At 40.5% G+C, this 25,393-nt stretch overlaps 1 protein-coding gene across 1 annotated transcript in view; it reads left to right on the top strand.

The window, feature by feature from the left end:
* Positions 1-25,393, top strand: part of Itpr (Inositol 1,4,5,-trisphosphate receptor) — a 185,009-nt gene that overhangs the window by 100,692 nt on the left and 58,924 nt on the right. Inside the window, exons 18-30 of the mRNA XM_074102562.1 lie at positions 6,284-6,462; positions 7,972-8,127; positions 8,628-8,825; positions 9,521-9,627; positions 11,345-11,418; positions 12,337-12,450; positions 13,101-13,234; positions 17,830-17,989; positions 18,498-18,639; positions 20,390-20,511; positions 20,725-20,856; positions 24,050-24,187; positions 24,997-25,200. Coding sequence (XP_073958663.1) covers positions 6,284-6,462; positions 7,972-8,127; positions 8,628-8,825; positions 9,521-9,627; positions 11,345-11,418; positions 12,337-12,450; positions 13,101-13,234; positions 17,830-17,989; positions 18,498-18,639; positions 20,390-20,511; positions 20,725-20,856; positions 24,050-24,187; positions 24,997-25,200 — 1,860 coding nt within the window. The remainder of the gene's footprint in view (positions 1-6,283; positions 6,463-7,971; positions 8,128-8,627; positions 8,826-9,520; positions 9,628-11,344; positions 11,419-12,336; positions 12,451-13,100; positions 13,235-17,829; positions 17,990-18,497; positions 18,640-20,389; positions 20,512-20,724; positions 20,857-24,049; positions 24,188-24,996; positions 25,201-25,393) is intronic.

Raw genomic sequence — 25,393 nt, forward strand, 5'->3', positions numbered from 1 at the left:
CACTTCTATGCCAGTGACACGTATACGTGTCACAGACGTAATACATTCCGGTGCCAGTGACACAACGTCTGTGACTTTTTAGTTCTTACTCCTATGCCAGTGACACGCATGTCGTTGTGACGTTGCCGGAGCCGAATGTGACGACCCACTAAGATCTTACGCTAGGCATAGCGCATATCCCTCAACAGTCACAAATACGTGTCACTGGCATAGGATTAAGAACTAAAAAAGTCACAGATGTTGTGTCACTGGGGCCGAACGGTTAAAAGCGATTTTGAGCAAGTTTTGAGATAATATTTAATGTGCTATTTTGTACCGGCTGTCATCTTGACTTTACAATGCTACTAAATATAAATACTAAGGGCTGTTTCACCATCCATTGATTAGTGTTAACGGGCGGTTAGGTGTGATGCCGTCTCTATTTGTTTTGTTCGAATAGACGGAGACGGCATCACATTTAACCGTCGGTTAACGCTAATCAATGGATGGTGAAACAGCCCCTAAATTGTATTGTCAGCGAAACTAATGGTGTTTACCAAATAGATTAATCTATCAACAGTAAGGGGCTAAAATTTCAATTGCTAAAGACTCGAAAACAACCACAAACAAACACCCGTTTAAAAAGTAATTACTTAGTTAACTTTGATTACCTACTTGTGAACATGTTAATAAGCCATTGCACTTATTGCAGTTAATAGCACAGACGTAGGTACTTATGACTCAGTCGGGGCTTAAATATCTAGACATCTATAGCAGAGGTTCCCAAAGTGGTACAGGGGGACCCCAGGGGTCCACGAAAGACTAGACGGGGGTCCACGTTGGCGTGAAAAAAAAACGGGAATTTTAGTAGTTTTGGGAATATACTAGAAATGTAGCAGCAGAACATTGGAAAGTGGTTTACGAAAAAAAATTGGGACCCTCTGATCTATAGCGTTGAATATGTATATGCATCGACCTTATGGTTAATGGCATATAGGTGTATAAATATTGTAGCCGTCTTTGTAACGTACATATATTTTATGGCCTTGTGTACGTTGTGCTAATCTCACTTTTTCTTATTTTTTTTTCAAGCTTTGCGAGATCGAACGTTATTATATAGACGCTGTGTGTAAAACGGTAGCTAACATCCCGGATGTACGGTTCCAATAATATTTTTGTCTACCTACCCTCATATAACTCATAAACTATGACAAAGCGTCCGTTAACACTATCATTGATAATGAAATCATTCGGTTGTTTGCGCTTCATTTGTCTTCATTCCGAGTACAAAAGAATTGTGTTACTTTTAGTGATGGAGCGTAAAGTTTATGGTAAGGAGTAGGTACATTTTAAGATTTTTAACCATTACATGTAACACGACCAAGCTAAGTTTGCACCTCGCAATTTGACAAAACAACAACAAATAGGTGACGCTCGCGGTAACTTGAATTTTTTCCGGGGTAAAACTATCGTATGGGTTTTCCAGGGTCTTAAACTATCTCTGGTAAAAAGAACCGACTTAATTTTGCTCTAGTGGTTTGACCTATGGCCTCTCAAGCAGAGGATCGTGGGTTCAAACCCCGGTTCAAACCTCTGGGTTTTTCGAAATTCATGTGCGTTCCATTTGACATTTACCACGAACTTTACGGCGACGGAAAACATCGCGAGGAAACCTGCACAAGCCTGCGAAGAAATTCAATGGGGTGTGTGAAGCTCCCAATCCGCACTGGGCCCACGTGAGAACTGCAGCCCAAGCACAAGAGTGTGACGGGGCAGCCCGCGCCCCTGTGCACATAAGACCACCGCCGGGATTCGAACCTAACTGGGCGGTTGTTTCACTAGCTCGGGAGAGAGGGTTATTGAGAGATGATTATCAAACAACAAGTTTGAGTAAAATCAGGTCTGAGAGGAGGCCTGTGCCTATCAGTGGGACGTATAAGTGGGGATGATGATGAAACTATATCTGTATCAAATTTCAACACGATCGCTAGAGTAGGTAAGTACTTCAAGCGTTTAAGCGTAACAAACAAAGATATTAAAACGCGTTTTAATATTAGAAAGGATGGTTCTTAATTAAATTTTATTACTACGTAATTAAACCAGTTTTACCGATATTTAGGAAAGGCTAATTTAACAAAACTGTTAATGACATAATTATCTGTTAAGGCAATAACAACGGACACACCTTTCCTTAACGACTGTTTGATTGCATTGACTCGGAAGCTTAATTTTTACTGATTAAGGGTTAGCAGACCAGAGGCCGTATTGTTAGGGTTGCCATCCGCCCCGTACATTCGGGACTGTCACCGTAATTGATCATTCCGTCCCATATTGCATGTCCCGTATTTGAAAGCAAGATAATTACGAACATATCCGACAAAATCATCATCATCCCAGCCTATTTACGTCCCAATGCTGGGCACAGGCCTCCTCTCAGAATTAGAAGGCTTGAGCCGTAGTTCCCACGCGGGCGCAGTGCGGGTCGGGAACTTCCGACATGCCATAAAAGGAAGAGGTGCACATCAAGGCATCCTGAGGGCATTCGCAGATAGGTTTGATTGTCAGTATCTGAACCATTGTCATATGTTTAACGTACTGATAAACAAGTTGTTGCCCGTGGCTTCGCCCCCGTTACAATTTTTTCATTTTATTTTGTTTAGCACAAACCTCCTGATAATAAGGAATACAACAAAAAAATAATTATCCAATTCTATGCCGTCGTTCGGGAGTTATGCGCGTACATACATTTTTTTTTATTCGACTGGATTGCAAAGGAGCAAGTGGGTCTCCTGATGGTAAGAGATTTCGGCGATTCATTTTTACATATTTGTATAATAGATAGATTACTTGTTTATGTTTAGGTTTCAGAATCTTATAATTGGGTCGATCAACTTTTCCCTGTACCGCGTTGCCATGGTTACGTCCCCTGGGCAACTCTTTAAAACCATGAGTTTCTCCATGTTTTCGGCGGTTATAATTCATAGAATTATGGACAATCTCCTAAGTACATTAGTAGCATATATCATAACAGTTTTTTTAAGAAACTTTCACTGTTTTCTCTTGGACAACGGGACAAAATAACAAACAATAAAAAGTTGATCGACACTATTATTCTAAGAAGTTTACGTGAAATACTAAATGGGCCAATCAACTATTTTACCGACACTTTGGCCGTCTCCTGCGTTACCAAAATTGTCTCTGGCGTTACCAAAAAATCGTACTTCCACCAAGATATTTCACGGTTTAATAGGTTGAACTTACGTAGGATGGCATGTATTCATGTACACCATCTATTAAATTACAGAAAAAACATGTTTACTTACAAAAATCTGCAATTGTTTGAAAAATATCGCGGACAGATTAGTGTGGGTAAAAAAGTTGATTGGCCCACCATTGAATCGCTTCACAGGTTTGTGCAGGTTTCCTCACGATGTTTTCCTTCACCGCAAAGCTCGTGGTAAATTTCAAATGTAATTCCGCACATGAATTTCGAAAAACTCAGAGGTGCGAGTCGGGGTTCGAACCCACGAACCTCTGCTTGAGAGGCGATAGGTCAAACCACGAGGCCACCACGGCTTCACGGCCACGGGGTCGTCGTTTTAGGGAGCAAAAAGCTCCCGTGCTTCGATACCTCATGGAGCATTTTGCATTGCCATATTCTTAATAATTTATTGCATCAGGCTATACTTTGCGGCGGTCCATATTAATAAACAATAGGAAAGTAGTTAGTGTTAACTTTCACGTCTAAACCGCTGAACCGATTTAGATGAAATTCGGTGTAACTTGTGATAGTCCCGGGGAAAGACATAGGATAGTTTTTGTCCCGGAAAAATGCATGGTTCCCGCGGGATAGCGACAAAGGAATTCCAAGCGGACGGAGTCGCAGGCAATAGCAAGTTTTTTATCTATATATCAATGATCTCCTGCTTTCGTGACACCTGAATGCATCTGATATTTGTAGATAACGTAAATAATAGTAAAACGATTTGATGAAAATACGTATGAATCATAAATTAATTAAATCTCTAATTAACATAAATAACTAGACGAAGCAAATTGTCTTATTGTAAAATTAACTAAAACGACATACATGCTATAATCATATCGCAAACAAACGCAATTTAATATCAATTATTATAAAGTGCCCTAATGAAACCAGTTATATTTAATTTACATTATTTATGCATCAATAAACATTTTTAGAGATAACCCCGTCTGTAAGTAGGTACTTAATTAAAAAAAAAACCAGTAACGTGGTCACGTTAGAAATTCATTCCTTCTAGAACAGTCACCTGCATTAGTTTGTGCCACAGCGGAGCGTGAATGAAAAATTCTGACACGTCGTACCGATCTTAGAAATAAAGTCACTAGATATTTAAGGAAGCCGTGGTGGCCTAGTGGTTTGACCTATTGCCTCTCAAGCATAGGGTCGTGGGCTCAAACCCCGGCTCGCACCTCTGTGTTTTTGCGGAATTACATTTGAAATTTACCACGAGCTTTGCGGTGAAGGAAAACATCGTGAGGAAACCTGCACAGTAGAAGGCAGAACTTGCCCGCTCGAGTGCCCAGCAGTGGGGCGTATATAGGCTGGGATGGTAGAACAGTCACCTGCATTATTTTGTGCCACAACGGAGCGTGAAAAAAATTCTGACACGTCGTACCGATCTTAGAAATAAAGTCACTCAGATATTTAAGGAGGATTTGCTATGTCAGATATTGGTGTTGGTGACACCGATGATTGATGATTGGTATTGTTCTCCCATCTTCACCACCTCACAGTACCTACAGTACCTACAGTTCGTTTCTTGCAGAACTTCGCTCGATGACACTTTGGAAATCAGCTTGTACCTACCGCCAGTATTTCCGAACCGGTACAACTGGTGGATCTTCAAAAAACGAGCCTATTTGTTTTAGACGTATCATAATGTACAAATACTTTTGTATAGCTCAAAGTCACTCAAAGGGCTATGGAGAGGGCTATGCTCAGGGTTTCTCTGCGGGATAGAATCAGAAATGATGATATCCGCAGTAGAACTAAGGTTACCGACATAGCCCGAAGAATTGCGAAACTAAAGTGGCAGTGGGCGGGGCACATTGCTCGCAGGACTGATGGCCGATGGGGTCAGAAGGTTCTCGAATGGCGTCCGCGGACCGGGAGACGAGCTGTCGGTAGGCCTCCAACAAGATGGAGCGACGACCTGGTTAAGATCGCGGGATAGCGGTGGATGCGGAAAGCACAAGACCGGTGTGAGTGGAGAGCCTTGGGGGAGGCCTATGTCCAGCAGTGGACGTCTTTCGGCTGACATGATGATGATGATGATGACTTTTATATATATTTAAATGGCCTATGGCCTCTCAAGCAGAGGATCGTGGGTTCAAACCCCGGCTCGCACCTCTGAGTTTTTCGAAATTCATGCGCGAAAATACATTTGAAAACAATAAACAACATTATTTTAACTGATTTTTATATTTTCAATCAGGCAATTTTTAGGTTTTTAATTTTTCAAACAGTTACAATACAGAATTGCAAGCATTTTTTTATTTGGTCAAATATCAATAGGTCAGAAATCGCTCTTAAGCGATAAGGCCGCCTATTGCTTACCTTGTAATTTTCTCTCTGTGTACCTGTTTTCTGTATCTCTTACTATTTGTGGTGTACAATAAAGAGTCTTTGTATTGTATTGTAAGTATATATTCATTATTTAACAAACCGAGTTGTAATAGTATATTTTTATCGAGGGACTAAAATAAGCCAATATATTTTCCAACCAGACACAGATTATAACAAAAACGCATCGGCGAAATGGTCCATACACAAACTGGAATAAATAGAATGGCGCCACTTCTATGCGGAAAAAGCATAGAACTAAGACCACGTAGACTAAGAACGTAACATTTTCGTCATGATAATGGTCCACACACAATCTTCTTTTATGCCATAAACTAAGCAAGTTCTGGCGGTTTGAGTTTATCTAAGTCACTCGAAGTAAATTAATTACTTTTACTCCCTAGGGACTAAAGTACTCACTTTACTCCCGCCTCGTAAGGCTATATTGACCTACTTTTAGAGCATGAGAAGTGAAAAAGAATATTTTAAATATATTTAAGAAACACGAACATATGGATGTTTTAAATTGTCAATTAGACAGAGAGATCCGTCATAGGCTTTGACGTCATATGCTACGGCGGCCATAGAAAGTTCATACTAAATTTCATTTATCTAGAAAGAAATAGCATGCAAACTTCAATTGCTCATATTGATGATTTTTTCGGTTTATACTCCATGCATTTTCCCTATTATTAGAACTCGAGGCTGCTGTCAGAGCTAGCTGCGGAGGCGCGCGAGGACCCGTCAGGCACGTCCGCCGCCATCTTGGACTACTACCGTCACCAGCTGGACCTGTTCTCCAACATGTGCCTCAACCGGCAGTACCTGGCGCTCAACACTCTCTCGCCGCAGCTTCATATACACCTCATACTCAAGTAAGGGTCGGATCAGGGGGGCTACTACGAAATTCGAAAATCAAAGTTCGTATCGTACCGTTCGTCTCACTCGCGTATTAAATTATATTAGAGTCAGAGAGAGACGACAAGCACTTCGTAATATAGGGCCAGATTGAGGGCTTATGGCACGACGTCCAGATAAGTTTCTAATGTTTTAGAGATAAAGGGAGAGAGAGGGGGAAAGTGAGAGAGAGAGGGATCTTTTCCCGGGCCAGCGGGTTCGATTCCCGGCCGGGGCAGATATTTGTATGAACAATACGAACGTTTGTTCTCGGGTCTTGGATGTTTAATATGTATTTATCTATGTAAGTATGTTTATCCGTTGCCTAGTATATATAATACTAGCTTTGCTTAGTTTGGGACTAGGTCAATTGGTGTCAAGTGTCCCATGATATTTATTTATTTACACATTTACGAGTACGATTTAAGATATACTGCTGGCTTGTGAAATAACAGTAAGGGGCTGTTTCACCATCCATTGAATAGTGTTAACTGACGGTTAAATGTGATGCCGTCTCTATTTGTTTTGTTCGAAAAAACGGAGACGTCATCACATTTAACCGTCAGTTAACACTAATCAATGGATGGTGAAACAGCCCCTAAAACTACTATCCCAGTTTAGCAGGTTTTCACTAGTTAACGAGTAATAGTCGATCAAAACTTAATATTGGATATTTGCCAAATATTAGTTCGGTTTCAAAAAAAATCTACTTCGTAAATTTTTGCCTCTCACCCGTGAGAACTGGGTGGAGTGCGACCGCGTTGTTTCGGGTGCGTATCCGATAGTTTGTGGTTTAGGAATCGATATGTGATTATCGAAAAGTTACGCGTCTGGAGGGCTACTACGAAACTCGAAGTTTGTGTCGTGCGGTCCCTCTCGCTCTCGTATTAAATAGTATAAGTGTCAGAGGGACCGCACGGAATTAACTCAATGCACGCCAATGGCTGCATAGGTCTGTGACACATTGCAGTCCCTACTATACAAGGTGTTATACTGTACATTTGTATAAGGTGTTAATTAAATAACTGAAAACCTCAGACACTCCAAAAATATTTTTTTTAATTTTAAGTCAGTTGATTGCATTTATATTTGAATACCTTTAATATGTAAAAAGACATTTGTGTGTTTTGCTAAGTCAGTAATTCTACTTCATTTCTAACTCTACACTCATGATTTGTATTTATCAGTTGCGATTTGACGTTTTAGGAGAAAATAACACATTGACAGCAAAACTGCCAGTATTAAATTATCGCAATAGTTTGCGCTTGTTGCAGTCGCAACTTTTAGACTGGGCACATTAAAAAAGGGATTCAAAAACACAAACACAACCTAATTTCAAACATAAGTGTAATCGATTCTACTCTCGATTCTGAGCGAACTACTTTCTGGTTTCCAGTTATTTAATTAACACCTTGTATAGGGCTCATAGTCCTTGCTGAGGGACCACCAGAGTTATCATAATCAACACAATGTATCGTTATCCACAGATGTATGTCCGACAACAGCCTGTCGCACGAGCTCCGCGCGTCGTTCTGCCGTCTGATGCTGCATCTGCACGCGGACCGCGACCCCCAGGAGCCCGTCACGCCGGTCAAGTACGCGCGCCTCTGGACAGAGGTGCCCGACCATATACACATACACGAGTGAGTACAACTCAACTCCTAACTTTTATTTATTTATTGAAAATGATCCTCAGGACTTACAGCGTTGGCCGAGGCGTCCAACAGGATAACCTAAGAATGAAACACACAATTTTAATATCACTAATCTCACTAAAATATTATAAATGCGAAAGTTTGTTTGTTACTTCATCACATGAACAGATTTAGATGAAATTCGGTATCCGGGGAAGGACATAGGGTAGTTTTATCCCGGAAAATTGCATAGTACCCGCGGGATAGCGATAACGGGTAACGGCTAGTTGAAAAATAAAATGAATTAAATGAAATTAAAAATGACAATTAAAATAAACCCCATTTAAAATCGTACTTGTGTTTTCTGTACTGCTTACTATGTGTTAAGTGTGCAATAAAGAGTTATTGTTTTGTATACTTTTAATAAATAACTCGGGAGACGTCACCATGGCAACAAGGTACACTACAAAGTTGAATGACTCAAATAAACAGATTGAATTATTTCCCAGTTACCAGTGCGTGAAGGGCGGCCCGGACGCGAGCCGCGAGAAGGTGAAGCAGCAGTTCCTGGGCACGATCCGTTTCGTGGAGAACTACCTGTGCAACGTGGTCACTCGCACTTGGTACTTCAGCGACCACGACCAGAACAAGCTCACCTTCGAGGTGGTCAAACTGGCCAGGGAACTCATCTACTTTGGCTTCTATAGGTAACTATTAAGTTGGCAATCTACATTTTTAGTCCATGTTATTGGTTTGGTAGAGCCTTACTGTAAACTGCTTGCTGGCTGCAGACCGGCTCGACCGGGTTAGTATCACACTCCCACAGAATACCGGCGTGAGTTTTGCTACTGTGTTTCGTACGGTGAGTGGGAGATCCGGAGGCCCAACTCCCCCCCCCCCTCCACGCACTGTCCCCCTAGTTCCCCTTGTGAAAAAATGATGTAGTGTTTTTATTTAAAAAAAAGTAGTATAATGTAAAATGTAGCTGTAAAAGACTTCATGATTGATGAAATATGATTTACCTCTATGACATAGAATGATGTAGTGTACGCCAAGACTGTGACGCGTATTAAATGTTTATATCATCTTTGTACTTAAATTACTTCCTTGTAGTAAATAATGATTGAATGATTGATTGATATAGTCTTAAAAATAGTTAACCTTTTGGACGCCAACGACTCATACATACGCACCGCAGGTTCCACGCCAACGACCTATATAAACGCCCATTACTTCAATGCAAAAGCAACCTTCGTTCAATTGCGTTAAGGTCCAATTTTAGGCATTGTAATATAGAAGCCTGGCGTATGGGCGATGTCTTTTGTATTTGACGTGGCGGCGAAAAGGTTAAATTTTCCACTGCAATTTCGACAGACTAACTTATAAATAATGTTTCTTACAGCTTCAGCGACTTGCTGCGATTAACGAAGACATTACTTAGTATCCTGGACTGTGTCACAGCAATGGACCTGCTGAACGAAACGAACGCGCTGTCCGGCGAGGTCGAATGTGAGTTCCCGCATAAACTGGTCTAACTTCACTTACTGTGTTTTACCATCATCATCATCATCAGCCTACAGCAGTCCACTGCTGGACATAGGCCTCTTCCATGGCGCGCCACAACACTCTGTCTCAGCCCCTCGCATCCATCCGCCGCCAGCGAAAATCCTCCACCGTGCCTCAGGACGACACTACGGCCCGTCCGTGGTCTCCATTCGAGAACCCGTCTGCTCCACCGTGTGTTTTACCATTTAGAGAAAAAAAGAAGTATGTGTGATTGATAACGTTTCATGGTGAAACGGTATACGGATTCGGACCAAAGGTACTCTAACTTTGTTGTTCTTTGTTCAGATATACCCACGGGAGCGGGCTATTCAACCGCAAGTCTAGAGACGTAATTTTTCACGGATTATCATAGAATATATTTGAGAATTTAGTAAAATTCAGAACTTTTAATTCAACTGCCATGCCTGATTGTAAATGATTACACGAAAAAAGCCGCGGGTAAAAACTGGTCTTAAACAAATCAAATGTTTTTTTGTTGAAAATATAATTATGTTGTTACATGCAGCACAGGAAAAGGAAATAAAGCAACGTAAGTATAAATAACAACTCATAACCAGAGCTCGGAAAGTGTGCTCTTTAGAGAGCACAACACAGACATATCCTGTCATTTAATAGTAGTTGCCCCATGTCCATGTGTAATTTTATTCATCATCCCAGCCGTGGGTTCACACTCCGGCTCGCACTTCTGAGTTTTTCGAAATCCATGTGCGGAATTACATTTGAAATTTACCACGAGCTTTACGGTGAAGGAAAACATCGTGAGGAAACCTGCACAAACCTGCGAAGAAATTCAACGGTGTGTGTGAAGTTCCCAATCCGCACTGGGCCATTCTGAGAGGAGGCATGTGCCCAGCCGTGGGACGTATATAGATTGAGATGATGATGAGTTATAAATTATACTCGAGTCCAGAATTAGGCGAACTAGATTGACAGCTGAAAATGTTACCAGACATAGCAAAAAAAGTAATAGGCATAGGAATATGTCGATACAAATATATCGATATGACCTTGTGTAGACGCGGAATGGTAATTTTTGTCACTTTTGAACTTCATTTTCATAGCTTTAGGCCTGAAAACGACAAAAAGGATAACAACAAATAATAACGTACCGAAAATTTCACAATAACGGAAATAAATCCGAGCAAACCGATGGCAGTTATGTCGAATGACATATATCAAATGTCAATAAAACACAACGCCGGACGGCGTCCTCCGACATCGTTTCGTCGAGAGACCAACCATAATTTGATTGCTTAGTAGCGACATCTCTTGTCTGGGTGAGCGGTTAGTTCCGAAAGAATGTGACGTCTCTCGATGAGAGAAAAACAAAACATAGATGTCGCTAGTGCTGCTGCTTAAGTAGCGTAGTAGAAATAAGCAACCTGCGATATGTATGCATAGGAAAAATTCGTGTCCAGATTCCTGTCCAACGGATTGCTGAGGACCTGGGTTCGATTCCCAGCGCTGGTCTCTTTTTCTGGTTTTTCTGTACATCCATGTCTCAGTTTGTATTTTCGATGGGTAGTGACAAAGTTGTCAAAAGTACTTCACAATACTACAATAGCGCCAAGTGTCACAGGAAACCCTCATTGTTTGACATTTCCACCCTATCACCATAATCCTCTGTGATTGGAGGTTAATATAAGATTTGCTTCAACAGCTGAGGGTGGCGTGCTTCGCAGCATCGGCGACATGGGAGCCGTCATGACGTCCATCACCCTCGGATCCGTCTCTGTAAGTCAGAACAAAAAGGTTGTTCAAAATAACATAACCTCTAAAAGCCTCGGCAAGCGCAGCGTAGGACGTCCACCAGCGAGATGGACGGATGACCTGGTTAGCCGCGGGTCCACGGTGGATGCAAGCCGCTTAACCGAAGCAACTGGAGGCCTATGGGGGAGGCCTCTGTCCAACAGTGGATGTACTACGGCTGATATGTCGGTGATTGTGACGTATGTTTAAGCTAATTATCAAGTACTACCTTAATGAGTAACTTCCACAGCGATGAATGGGTAAATCAACTTTTATTTTTATTTTTGTCCCGTTGTCCAAGAGACAGTTTCTTATAAACATATATATGCTACTAATAGATAGATAGGTAGTTTATTACTGACTGGACATACATTGGAGGGGATTATATATACTTACTGCTATACCTATATACCTAAGTCTAATACTACATGACAGTACTTAGGAGACAGTCCATAAAATAATGGGCTTGTAATTATGTCAAAAAATGTACGCTCGATGAATTAACCAAAAAACATATAGAACCTCATGTTAGAGTTGTCCAGTGGCGTAACCATGGCAACGAGGTAATATACGCACATTGAGAACGAGACTGTCACTAAAGGAAACTTGTCGTCTCTCAAAATTACACTGAAAGAATTTTAACGCATAGTTTAATTTTGCAAGTTGACACATTTTGTTTAGTGACAGTCTCGTTCTCAATGTGCGAATATGCAAAAATGTATCTATTCGAAGCACTCAAAAATATGTTACCACGGCCTTATCACGTCGGAATAAGATGTGGTACATAATTTTGAAGGGTTAGATAAGTGCATGTTTATGTGCTCGACTGTATGCACAAGGAAAAGTTGATAGACCCAGATAACAGATGGCGCTGTCGTAGACCGTAGCGGTGTGTTTGTGCAGGCGGGCGGCGCGGGCGGCGGCGGCGCGAGCGCACAACGCTCGGCCAGCGCCGCGCTGGCTAGGGAACACCCGCTCGTCATGGACACCAAGCTCAAGATCATCGAAATACTGCAGGTACTTACAACTCCTACCAGTTTCGTGGAAGCGTTTGGGGACGGGTAGGGGGGGGTTGTTTGTTTAAATTCTTTATCGTTCAAAAAGGAAATACGAAAAATATAACCTAATCTAACCAACAAAAAGTTGGAAAAACCCCCGACTTTGTTACTTCATAGTTCAATATCTCAAAAACGGCTTGACCGATTTTGATAAAACATGTCTAAGGACCATCGCTAGAAAACCTGATTTCAAATAAATAAATAAAACCGCATTCAAATCGGTCCACCCGTTTAAGAGCTACGGTGCCACAGACAGACACCCCTCTTTTTGCGTCGGGGGTAAAAAAAAGGAAGAAGAAGAAGGGGTTATGTGGCGTCGAGATGTATCTTCGGATAAATCGTGGGATATTGTGAGAGTTGTGTGTCGCAGGTTAAGTGCGGGTAGTTTGAAAAGCTCGCGCCGAAACGAATGTTATACTCTAAACTTCATTCTACTCGTGGACATGGCTTGATAATTCGTGCCGTAATCTTGTAAAATGGTTCATAAGTAAGTCCTAATAAGATATTGGTTTAATTTAACTCCTCAGGCGTTGACTTGACACATATACGTAATAAATAATATGTGTAATAGTTAATGTGTCTAAGTAATGGGTAATGTCTTTCGGACAGTTCATCCTGGACGTCCGATTGGACTACCGCATCAGCTGCCTGCTATCCATCTTCAAGAAGGAGTTCGAGCAGGCCGGCGAGCGGGCCGACGTCGAGGCCATCGGGCTCCAGGCTGAGGGCATCTTCAGCTGCAGGTACATGCATTAGTGTGCACCGGGTCGATTCCAGGGCCGTAGCAGCCCGCCGCCAGCACTTAGCTGCGTTTCAATCAGAGATGTGCGCGAGGAATTTGTTTATCGTGAACCAATAGGAACGCTTTGTTTAGCTCGCCTCGCACAAAAACTTTTGGTTTTTGCCAGTCTGTAAGATGAAACTTTGCTTTGAACATGAAACTACCGTGAGACTCACTCATATTAAATGATATTGTAACGGATAACTCACGTCTTAAACCGAGTTTAGCTCGACATGTTTCGTGCTATTACGTAGCCCTGCTTCTCAGGAGCACGCGAACGCGACTCGGCGGCTGCCGCAACACGCACACTACGCGCCGCCGAGTCGCGTTCGCGTGCTCCTGAGAAGAAGGGCTACGAAATAGCCCGAAACATGTCGAGCTAAACTCGGTTTAAGACGTGAGTTATCCGTTACAATATCATTTAATATGAAACTTTGCTTCCCTATGTTTCTAGTTCGGCTAATCGACGATAGTTAGGAATATGACATATATTTGTAATGTGAATCCACTTTTACTCTTTATTGATCGTTTGATGGATATACATTTTAGGGAGTGTATATGAATGCCATATTAATAAGTTACTCATACAAGTGACTAACGCATGATGGTGGTGGGTTAACTGGAACGGTTACTTGCCTGAATATTACATAAATATACTATGTAAATATACAGGTGAAATTTTGAACGTCACAAAAAAGTTGTGTTTTGAGCTCTGTTAATGCTGAAATATAATGCATTAAATTTTTGTTGATAAAATATGCTGTTTCCATACACTGAGTTGTAAATTATACCAATAATCTTAAAATAATGGAATCAGTCTTGTTTTTTAGAGGTCTATGAAATCCTTTAAATTTTATTTGTCTGTGTATTAGGCATATTAACATCGACCTAAATTTCTACACTTATTATTTGATTCTTAATTAAGTTAAACTATTCAGGCTGCTACTTATAACTAACTAAATTTAATATTTTTTTTTATTTTTCACATTTTACTTGTACTCGATATCTTCTAACTCAATTCTCTCCAATAATGTGCAACTTCTTTCAGAGACATACAAACTGTACCAGACAGCTGTCTTCCAAAAAATGTAGATTTGTTAGTAAGATGAACCGTACATCGCATGGTTTGCCGCCTCTATACGCACTGGGCTCTATACTCTATGGATCTATAGCTGATTTTTAACGCTAAGGTATAATACCTTATTATTGGCACGCACCCAGAGGGTATGATAAAGATCTGTCATAAACTTTGGAGTTAGTTATTGATGTTACTTAAAGCATATGTATATCGCTTAGATAAACAATCGATTGTAGGTTTTTTTTAACCCCCGACCCAATAAGCGGGGTGTTAAAAGTGTGACGGCAATGTGGCATCGTAGCTCCCAAACGGATGGACCGATTTCGATGCAGTTTTTCTTACGCGAAAGCTATGTTTCGTTAGAATCGGTGCAGCAGTTTTTGAGACATCGAACTTTGAAATGACAATATCGGGGTCTTTCAACTTATTTATGTTGGTTAGGTAAATATTTGAAATGAAATGAAAGTCTTATGAAATTGAAAATACATTGGCCTTGTGTGTTGTTGGTGAAAGTTAGTTCTTTGTGACGTTTGTTGATTTGGAATCGATAAAAGAGTGGGTTTTGCTTGAATACACATGTGTCGCACAGATGTAACTGTCTTCCACGAATGGACGCGGAACACCAAGGTAATTGTTTTAACCTTTTAACCGCCAATACGTTTTCATTCGTACGTGTCCGTGTCGCCACCTACACCGAAACTACATGACATTTTGTCTTAATTATAAGACTGCGGCGAAATGAGCTGGATAATTTGTGTCTTATAATTCAGACAATGGCGGTTAAAGCGTTAAGTAACTTATTCATCAATTATTTAAAACAAGCTGCTGCCCACGACTTCATCTACAAAGAATTCGTTAATCGTTATCTTACTATTTTTCCGGGATAAAAAAGTATCTTGTGTGTTAATCCAAGTCGTTAACTCCATTACCAATTTTACGTGATGGAGTAAAAAACCCACTCTTTCGCATTAATAATACTAGCCGTTACCCGCGACTCCGTCCGCGTAGAATTCGGTTGTCGCTATCCTGCGGGAACTTCCAATTTTCCGGGATAAAAACTATCCTATGTCCTTCCCCAGGAGTCATACTATCTGTATACCGAATTTCATCTAAATCGATTCATCTATTTAGACATGATGAAGTGAAAAAACAAGCTACAAAAAAGACTTACAAACATTCTCATTTATAATATTAATGCCGATAATAGGGTAGTTTACCTTAAATTCAGTTTACTAAAAACTAAAAGCAACAATCTTTGGAATGTATAGAGATCAGTGCAACTAACCCAGCGAAGTGTACCTACAGTGCTAATGAGTTACGCGCTTGCGCTTTCTAACCTATTCCCCTAGCAATACCGGGTGTGGCCTGTAATACGAGCAAAAAATTAAAACATAGATCGTCCTTTTCAAACTGAACAACATTAGTTCAACGACTTTTAAAAATAATGGAGTTTTTGAATTTTACTTTCTTCATACAAATTAAATACTGCTATCAATGTACGCCATCCTAGAACCCAACTGACGTCGCCTGTCACGCTACAAACATCAAGCATTTTGCTTTACAATGCTTCTTCGAATAAACTTAAAAGTGTAATAAAAATTAAAAAGCTAATTATTTTAAAAAGTCGCTAAACTAATGTTGTTCAGTTTGAAGAGTATGATCTAAGTTTTTTTTTTGTTTGCTCATATTACAGGCCACACCCGGTATACAGTCTAATATAAGGCTCCAAAATATGTATGCTCGACCTTAATGCTCAACCAATAAAGTCGTGTATACATATTTTTGTAATTTTGTCCGCATCGATCTTTGTCGTCGATTGTGCAAATTAAACTACAGTCGAGAGCGAGAGCAATTTATACAGCTATAGCGTTAAATATATGTATACAACCACCTTATGTTTAGTGGTATAAATGTGTATAGATATTTTTGACGTATTGGTAGCGTACAGTCAGCACAAGTGGATGTGCGGTTACGGTGCTTAAAATTATCTACACACGACTCTATTGCCAAGGTAATAAGAGAGAGTTTAGATTATTCTGAGCACCACAACCGCTCATCTACTACTGCTACTGACTGTATATTTATTTATGACCTTGACTGTATATGTCCTAATAAAGTTCGTTTCTCTTATTTATGTGTTTAAAGTGATACTTAATGAAGTACACCCAATTTAATTACTAAAACTGCTTCCAACTGACTTGTACTAATCGTCATCCAAAATATGCATTCGCATGTAATATCCCGTATTAAAATACCTCTATTCCATGGGTGACACTCTTTTCCGGCCCGGATAATACCGACATGGAAATACCGACCCTGTTTTTTCTGTACACGCCCTTAGAAACTGACATGAGCCTCTATGGACGTGTATACGAGACACAGGGTCGGTATTTCCATGTCGCTATTATCCGGGCCGGGAAAGAGTGTCACCCTGTTCCATAAAAAGAAAAAAATCATGATTTTTTTGTAATTTCCCCTTTGGATCTTACCCTTCACTATATATTTTATTTATGTTCGGGAGGTGTCGGAAAGTGATGGAAGCATGTTTTTCACTGGTTTTGCTTGTGGATTAACCTTTTGTTTTGTGATAATAAGGGCGCTTTTATTGTTCATTGAATTATAATAGCATAGATACGGGTTATTGGAAAATGCTGTAATATAGCCGGTTTTGGTAGCTGCGCTGCGCCGCCTAACGTAAAAGTGCTCTAAAGTCGCACTTAACATCACTGTTCCCGCTCGATTTCAACTACAGGATATAATTATAATGTGACCAAATTTGAATATGTATTAAATATTTAACGTTGGATCCTTGGGATTTTGAATACTAAGGGGCTGTTTCACCATCCATTGATTAGTGTTAGCTGGCGGTTAGGTTTGATGCCGTCTCTATTTGTTTTGTTCGAATAGACGGAGACGGCATCACATTTAACCGTCGGTTAACGCTTACAATGGATGGTGAAACAGCCCCTAAGTTAATCATTACAATTAATGCAAGCAGAAGGGGTTACGAACCTATAGTTAAAACATTCACCCCTTAGGTACCTCTAAAAGCGGCCCGACCTAAACTTAAAATAATGTGCTCATGTAAAAATGTATTCGCCAGCCTTACTGTAAGGTATTTAAAAAAAATACATTAATAGTCAGTATTCAAAATTTCAACTATTTACTCAACGTGTTACAGATGACGCCATCTATAGTAATATTTTAATAACTCCCGGCTCGATAACGAAGTGTGTAACTCGTTTAGCTGAGTTCTCTGAGATGGCGCCACCTCCGACGCCGTAGGATACAAGACTCGTCTTCCAATCAAACTATTGAACAAGCACGATCTCTGTCTCAATTACTCCATCTTTTCATTTATCAAGTTAAATAAGGGAATGAAATCCCCACACAACGTTAATTACTTAACATATTAAAATTTGTGCGCTGATTTAAAGGCCATATATTGCCTATTTCGTAATAAAGCTATTGCCACACAGGGATGGTTTAGACCTGGACGAGTGCGGCGGCCGGATGGTGTTGCGGGTGTTACTGCAGCTATGCTCGCAGGGCGCGTCGGCGGCGCTGGTGTCTGGGGCACTGGCGTTGCTGTTCCGGCACTTTAGCCAGCGGCAGGAGGTTCTGGCCGCGTTCAAACAGGTCGGTAGTGCGCATGTGTAGACTGCGCGGAGTTTATAGTTATCTCAGGAATGATTTACCTGTGTCATAGTTGGTTTATCTGTGCCACAAGGATGGTTTACCTACGCCATAGGGATGGTTTACCTGTGTCATAGAGTTGGTTTATCTACGCCATAGGCTTGGTTTACCTGTGCTATAGGAATGCTTTACTCTGTGCCACAGGGATGGTTTACCTGTGCCACAGGGATGGTTTACCTGTGTCATAGAGTTGGTTTATCTACGCCATAGGCTTGGTTTATCTGTACCACAGGGATGGTTTACATGTGTCACAAAGCTGGTTTAACAGTATCTGTTACATAAAGAAAATAAACGAAGAAAGATTTTTTGGTTCCGTCAGTACCACCACTGTACAGTACATAGTAACTATTATGTCATCATCATCCTTTCATCCGCCAGCATCATTGAAACTCCTGCGACCTTTGCCAGGTCAGTCCACCCTACCAACTTTACGATCTGTGCTCTATTACAGGTGCAATTGCTAGTGTCCGATGCGGACGTGGAATCGTACAAGCAGATCAAGGCGGACCTGGACCTGTTGCGTCAGAGCGTCGAGAAGTCAGAGCTCTGGGTGTTCAATAAGGGACGGGCCGGCGCCTTGGATGACCATGGCGGTGAGTTAGACCATAATAGAAGAGGACAAGTATGTTCACTACGAACAAAAGTACATCGCGCGGCTTAAATGTGTGCGCGCCGGTTGGCGCCGGTACGCACGCACCCGCCGCACGCACACACTGATAATTTAAGGAGGATTAAGTTTTCTTTAGTCAAGGCTGCGCTGCCGTCGGTGCCGTACGTTTCGATTTTAGCTCGCTCGTCTTGCGCGAGATGATCACCTTTTACGTTCGCGTACAGTCACCAGCATTAATATCTGCCACAGCGTAGCGTGCAAAAATATCTGACACGTCCTTGCGGCCCTAGAAATAGTCGTATTAGATATTTATGCACGCTTGTTGTGTCAGATATTGGTGCTGGTGACTGTACTCGTACTTACGTATTTTTTGTATTAGGTATAGTTGTAAAATAGTAGTATATAAGTGTAGTGTAATAAGATTGGTTTTTGGAGTCTTTTTGTAGTTTTTATTTCAACTCCAAATTTTGTTATTTTTACGGTTATCCCGTAAAATCCATATCGGAAATACAAACTGAAACATAGATGCACTGAAATACTAGAAAACCAGTCGCTGCTTAAGTGACTAAATAAGAAACAAACAAGGTGCATCGTGATGCATAGGAGAAATTCGTGTATGTACTCCTGTCCAGTGGTAGTGTAGGGGTATGGCACGCAGCACGGAATGCTGAGGACCTGGGTTCGATTCCCAGCGCTGGTCTCTTTTTCTGGTTTTTCTGTGCATCTATGTTTCAGTTTGTATTTTCGATATGTAGTGTAATAGTTTCGTGCAAGGACACATAAAAAATAATAGATACCTACTTACCTTTAAACAAATATAGTATTATGTGTAGGTAAGGTAAACATGAATAGTATGTATACAGTCGCCATCACCATTCCGGCGAATTTATAAATAATATTTTTAAATTTATTATAATAATAATAATGCAACGGCATAGAATCTGTCTGTGGTTTCTCTAGGCACAGACATTAGACAATTTTAAGTTAACTTTCGTACTAAAATTATTTGCTGGTAGGTAATTTATCTAAAATATACGTCGACAACTCTAAGCGTCCGCACCGGAGTAGGCAGTTAAGTCTCCTAAAGGGTCGGTGTGGACTTCCTTCTCCTCTTTTACTATGGGTAGACGTAGGGGAGTCCGTCAATTGTATGATATGGTCATAATCGTTTATTCGTTAAGATTCATGCACATTACATTTAGATGGTAGTTTTAAAAGATGGGTAAGTACACGACACCCTGTTGATGTTTTTGTAGGGTTATTTTTTTTTAAAGTTAAACCCGCGACCATATCATAAGATAGCTATGTCTATGCAACAATGGGGAATGTCTGAAAAATGTAGAAACGCTTGAAACGTTTTATATCAATAGGAATAACCTTTCTAATTAACAGAAATATATATCAGATTTTTAAGTAGCATCAATTAATTTTAAAAAATGAAAGAGTTTTCTTTACCGCCAAATTACGACAGTCCGGTCGGTTACGGGTTGTTCCGTAGTCCAGAATAAAAAACATTAAAAAAGAATTTATGTGTCTTTGACTCGATCGCTTTGACAGGTGACACTCTTTACCGGGCCGAATAATACTGACATGGAAATACCGACCCTGTTTTTCATGTACACGCCCTTAGAAACTGACATGAGCTTCCTATTTCGTGAGATTAGAGTAATTATTATTATTTATTATAGAGTACACATCACATGAGATATATAAATTTATTGACTTGTCCAAAGGTGGCACCGGCACGGTTGGTCCTGGCGGGGCCGTGCTTGAGCGAAACCAGTCCATGGACAACGTATTGGACACGTCCAGGACGGCTAAACACGACAACAACGAGTATAAGAAGATCAAACATGTAAGTCATTTAATTTGTAAGGTGTTGTATTAAAAGCAGACATCTTGACAACTGCTTATTCAAATCTTCCATCTTACTTATTATACAGCACGATAGTCATGTTACAGGCCTTCCTCTTATATATGTCAGAGTGGCAAGGGGGTTGATACAACAGATGGATGGATGGAACCCAATATCAAATGATTACAAATGAACACTGTGTTATGTCGACAGATACTCCAACGCATGATAAAGTACTGCACGCAAGGCAACAGCGGCGCGGCCAGCAGCGGCAAGCCGCGCCGCCACGAGCAGCGCCTGCTGCGGAACATCGGCGTGCACACCATCGTGCTGGATCTGTTGCAGGTCGGTGACACTGACACTGCCACCGAGTATTGCTTCTCTTTCGCCGTCAAGGGCGATGCTATAAAATGACAATAGGCTAGACGACTAAAATTAACTGTTTAGGTGGAACGATTTCCATACTAATGTATTAACACAATCATGTGCGCTTGAAAGAATAGTTTGAAATTAAAATCACATCTGTTGACTTTTATTTTGTTCTTTATTTGAGGCATTTTTTATTTACCTAAAGAAAGCTTTGATTAATAGCTTAATCCAGATGATTATTTTAGTTATTTTTTGTCAATATGTGAGTGGACGGCGACAGTATCGTACGCCAACGGCTCGGTTAGTAGTGTGTGTTTCAGCTACGTTGTCAACTCGCTGACAATTCGATGCTAAGCGACGTTGCCAGATTTCGTTTGATTTGTCTGATCAAAATCACATAATTACCATTTTGAAGCTCGTTTAACTTTTTTTTAATATTTTTGCTGGCCATAGGTACAAAGTCCGTCAGTCAAAAGACTGAAGTGCAACGACAAATGTATTGCCAATTCTTGGGTTTCCGACAGAAATTAGGAAGAAAATCACATAACATTAACGTATTAACAAATAAGTACGGAAAATTGCATTAACGGATTATAAATTAGTAGTGATAAAATAAGATAAAGGCTGCATGGCTTGTGGTTTTTTCCATAAATAAAAAAAAAAACATCAAGTCAAATGTCAAATTCGTCAAGTCATAATTTTTGTTCGTTTGTTGTCATAGGTTGTCATGACATTGTAAACTAATGGAGTAATTTTTCCTAATTAAATTATCGTAATTTGTCCTCGAAACTGGCGGGATTATCATTATCTATAATCTATAATGTGAATGCAGTTATATTTCAAGTATTGAACTGAATTATAATTCACATTGAAACTATGAAGCCACGAACTTTGCGAAAAAAATACATAAAGCATCAATACTCTGGTCTCGAAACAGACGCATTATAAGGAAATTAAAAAGTAAGTACAGTAGAGGCTGAGTACAACATACAACTTCCACCACCCCCGTGGGTACCGTAGGAATCGGCTGAGGGATAATATCAGAAGATGGGCAGCAGCGTTTTCCAAGCAACCCCACATCATATACTTACTACGCTCGCCAACCCGCTTATCAAACGTGGCGAGTATTTGCAACACGGGAACATATGGGGGAGGCCTAAAGTCTCAGTTTCCATGACCGTAGGTGTTAGAACCGATTTTTTTACTGTTTTTTTTTCAAGTCCCCAGCCCCTTGGTAGCGGACTAACTTTGAGCCTCATATCTCGGTAATTTTGGAGTTCAGAGAAAAGCTCATTTGACAAAATATGCTTCTTCAAAAATATGTTTTATTTTCATAATAAAATATTTAATTACAGAGTGAAAAACACTGTCATAACATACATTGTCGGCTGGTAAGCTGTGTACGAGACTGGCACAAGACTGGAAAAGTGACGTGAAAATGCAAGAGGCACTCAGCAGTGGTTGTATGTGGGCTAATTTAATTGACTGATGTAAATAAAGAAATAAAAACTGACTTAGTGATGGACTTTTTTATTTGTTGTTCAATAGAGCCTTCGATTACTACCCAACCAATTAAATTTGAAATAAAAATAAACAAGTCTAATTTCATATTTTCACGTGTTTTTCGTTGAAGGAAAATATCGTGAAGAAACGTACAGACACCTGCTAAATAATTAATGGTGTGCGCTATATTTCAATTCACACTGGGCCTGCGTTGAAAATAACGCCCAAGCCCTCATTGTGAGAGGAGGCCTGTGTATGTATGTATAGGGATAATGATTATGACTAATTTTCTCATAGTATGTAAAGTGTATTGTAAATAAAAAATCGTTGAGTCACGGTCAAGGAAACTGAGTCACGTACCAGGGGGGAACCTATGTGCTACTAATTTCATGTTGACATCCCATACACTTGCCAAAGAAATCACAGCGCAATTGAATATGAAAAGGTTCCACTCTGGTACGTGATTCGGTTTCCTTGACTTTGTTAAAGGCGAACTTATCCCTCGAAGGGATCTCTACAAGCAACCCTTGAGTGGATGTGAGGAATTATAAGTCTCATAGTACTTACTGTAGTTGTGCTGTGCATATTCAGATTTACCTAAAATTTTAAAAATAAAATGTTTGTGCCTAAATTAGGTCTTATAAATTTTTAGCTATACATTTCAAAAAATATTAACATCATTAACTGAGAACAATAAAAAAAAAACAAAAAAATTAATCTTACAAACGGGTTTGACCCGAACTTCCTAAGCTGTGGGTAGAGTAAACTCTAGCCTTATGCAACTAGGCCAATCTGCTCTTTGATCAAGAGAGCGAAATTAACAAAGACTTCTGTTTACAACAGATTACAAGCATGTGTGCGAAAATATCTCAGTCGAAACTGCAGCGATCAAGTGAAAGTATTTTCTAAATTAAAATACATCTGAAACTTGGTACGATATATCACAAATTTCACGCTATGGCGGTATGCACATTATTTTATAAAATATCCACGATTTCATACCTAAAAAAAATAAAATACGTGGAATTTGCACACTAACGTCATCTACTGGCGCTGTAGTGCCTAGCTGACCGTGACAAACGACCTTAAGGGGGTGTGTTAAGGGCTCCTAGACCGGCCATATTTTCACTGCAATATGTGGCCTGCAACTATCGTTGTCACTGTCTAACATGTGAGTAAGTGAGGGACACCAATAGTTGCCGGCCACAAATTACAGTTGAAAATATGGCCGTCTAGAAGCCCCTTAGATATTTAAAAATATTGTGCACGTATTTTTTCTTTTGTTTGAACAAACAAAATATGACGTGCTTAGAAGTTTCGAGTGAAGTAATACTATATATGGTACGATTTAACCTAATAGTGACGTCACAAGCCCACCCGGAAGTGCTATTAGTATTATTAAAGAGTAAAATTTTCTTGACTTCTCTATCTTCTCGTATCTTATTAATCGATGTCTATATAGCCTTAATTAACATTTGAATAATGTCTTATATAAAATATTGCACGTGTATTTTTTTTTTAATTATTCTTGTGCCCCTACATCATACGTGTGTTTGCTACACCATATTGGTAAAATTGTATTGAGACTTATTTATATCTACAACATGCTTATGGCCATACAATTTATGGCAAATAACTGAAACTAGTATAATACTCATTTGTCCAGGTCCCGCACGACGAGGACGACGAAGCCATGGACGAGCTGCTGGCGCTGGCGCACTCGTTCCTGCAGCACTTCTGCCACGGCAACCACCAGAACCAGGCCATCCTGCACAAACACCTGGACCTCTTCCTCAACGCGGGGGTACGTCTGCCTTGTGCTGGGGGGGGGTACTTACACCCACCCCCCTGGCATGAAAGAAAATGTATGAAACAAGACTAAGATACGGAATGAAAGCTATAAATGCACCTCTCTATATACAGATGCAAGATGCACTGCACTCTTCTGAAAATAATCCTGCCGGCGTCCATGATGTTGCGTTAGTAATTTTCGTGTAATCTCCTTCGCGATAATTAACTTTAAATAGTATAACACTCCTTGGCGTATCAATGATTTATGGCACCATAGGCGGCGAATGTTAGTTTAGTGTTCATATCCCCAGGGGCGTACCCAGCTTCTGACCTAGGGGGGGGGGCGTAAGTCAGATTTTTTAGGTCAGATCGCCCGCGCCTGTTTTGTCATACAAACTACACAAAGTCACCTACATGAAACACAAGGTATACGTAGTGTACCTATTACTTATTGTGTGGTAGTGTGTAGGGCAAACACCCGCAAGGGATCCGGCTTCATAGGTAAACGGGGCAAAATATATTGTAGAACATACAATTTCCAGGGGGGGCAGCCGCCCCCCCCCCCCTCGGGTATGCCCATGCATATCCCATTGTTGATGAAGCTTGAAGAATAACAGGATCAAAGGCCGTTGGGGCCACTGTGCTTTTGAGTGGCGGCCGCGAACGGAAGACGCAGAGTTGTTAAGCTATCGACAAGGTGTCGATGACCTGGTAAAGGTCTTTGAGGGAAGACTATGTCCAGCAGTGGACGTCTTTCGGCTGCCGAACATCGTCATGCTAATGATCTCAATCTCATGAAAAAAAAAACCATTTTTTCCACAGATACGCGAAACTCAAACTGTGTGCGCCATTTTCAAAGACAACCCGACGCTGTGCAGCCACGAGGGCAACGAGAAAGTGGTGGCTCACTTTGTGCACTGCATCGAGTCGAGAGGTCGACGACCCGCGTATCTACACTTCTTGCGGACCATAGTGCACGCGGATACCCAGTACATCAGGAAGAGTCAGGGCTTGGTTATGCAAGAGGTACGTTCTGAAATATCTGTGCACTTCAACCTTTGTGTTGTAATTGTTTTTTAAAACGACAAACATTTTCGAGTGCGCCGGACGGGATCTTTCTCTGCTCTAATAGAAACAAACATAATATGAAATTAATAATAAGTAATTTGTTTCAATGCTTTAAAAAACTAGTTGTACAATATGCATTCTAACCAAACAT

Source organism: Choristoneura fumiferana, chromosome 19 (assembly GCF_025370935.1).
Source record: "Choristoneura fumiferana chromosome 19, NRCan_CFum_1, whole genome shotgun sequence".
Lineage (NCBI taxonomy): Eukaryota > Metazoa > Arthropoda > Insecta > Lepidoptera > Tortricidae > Choristoneura > Choristoneura fumiferana.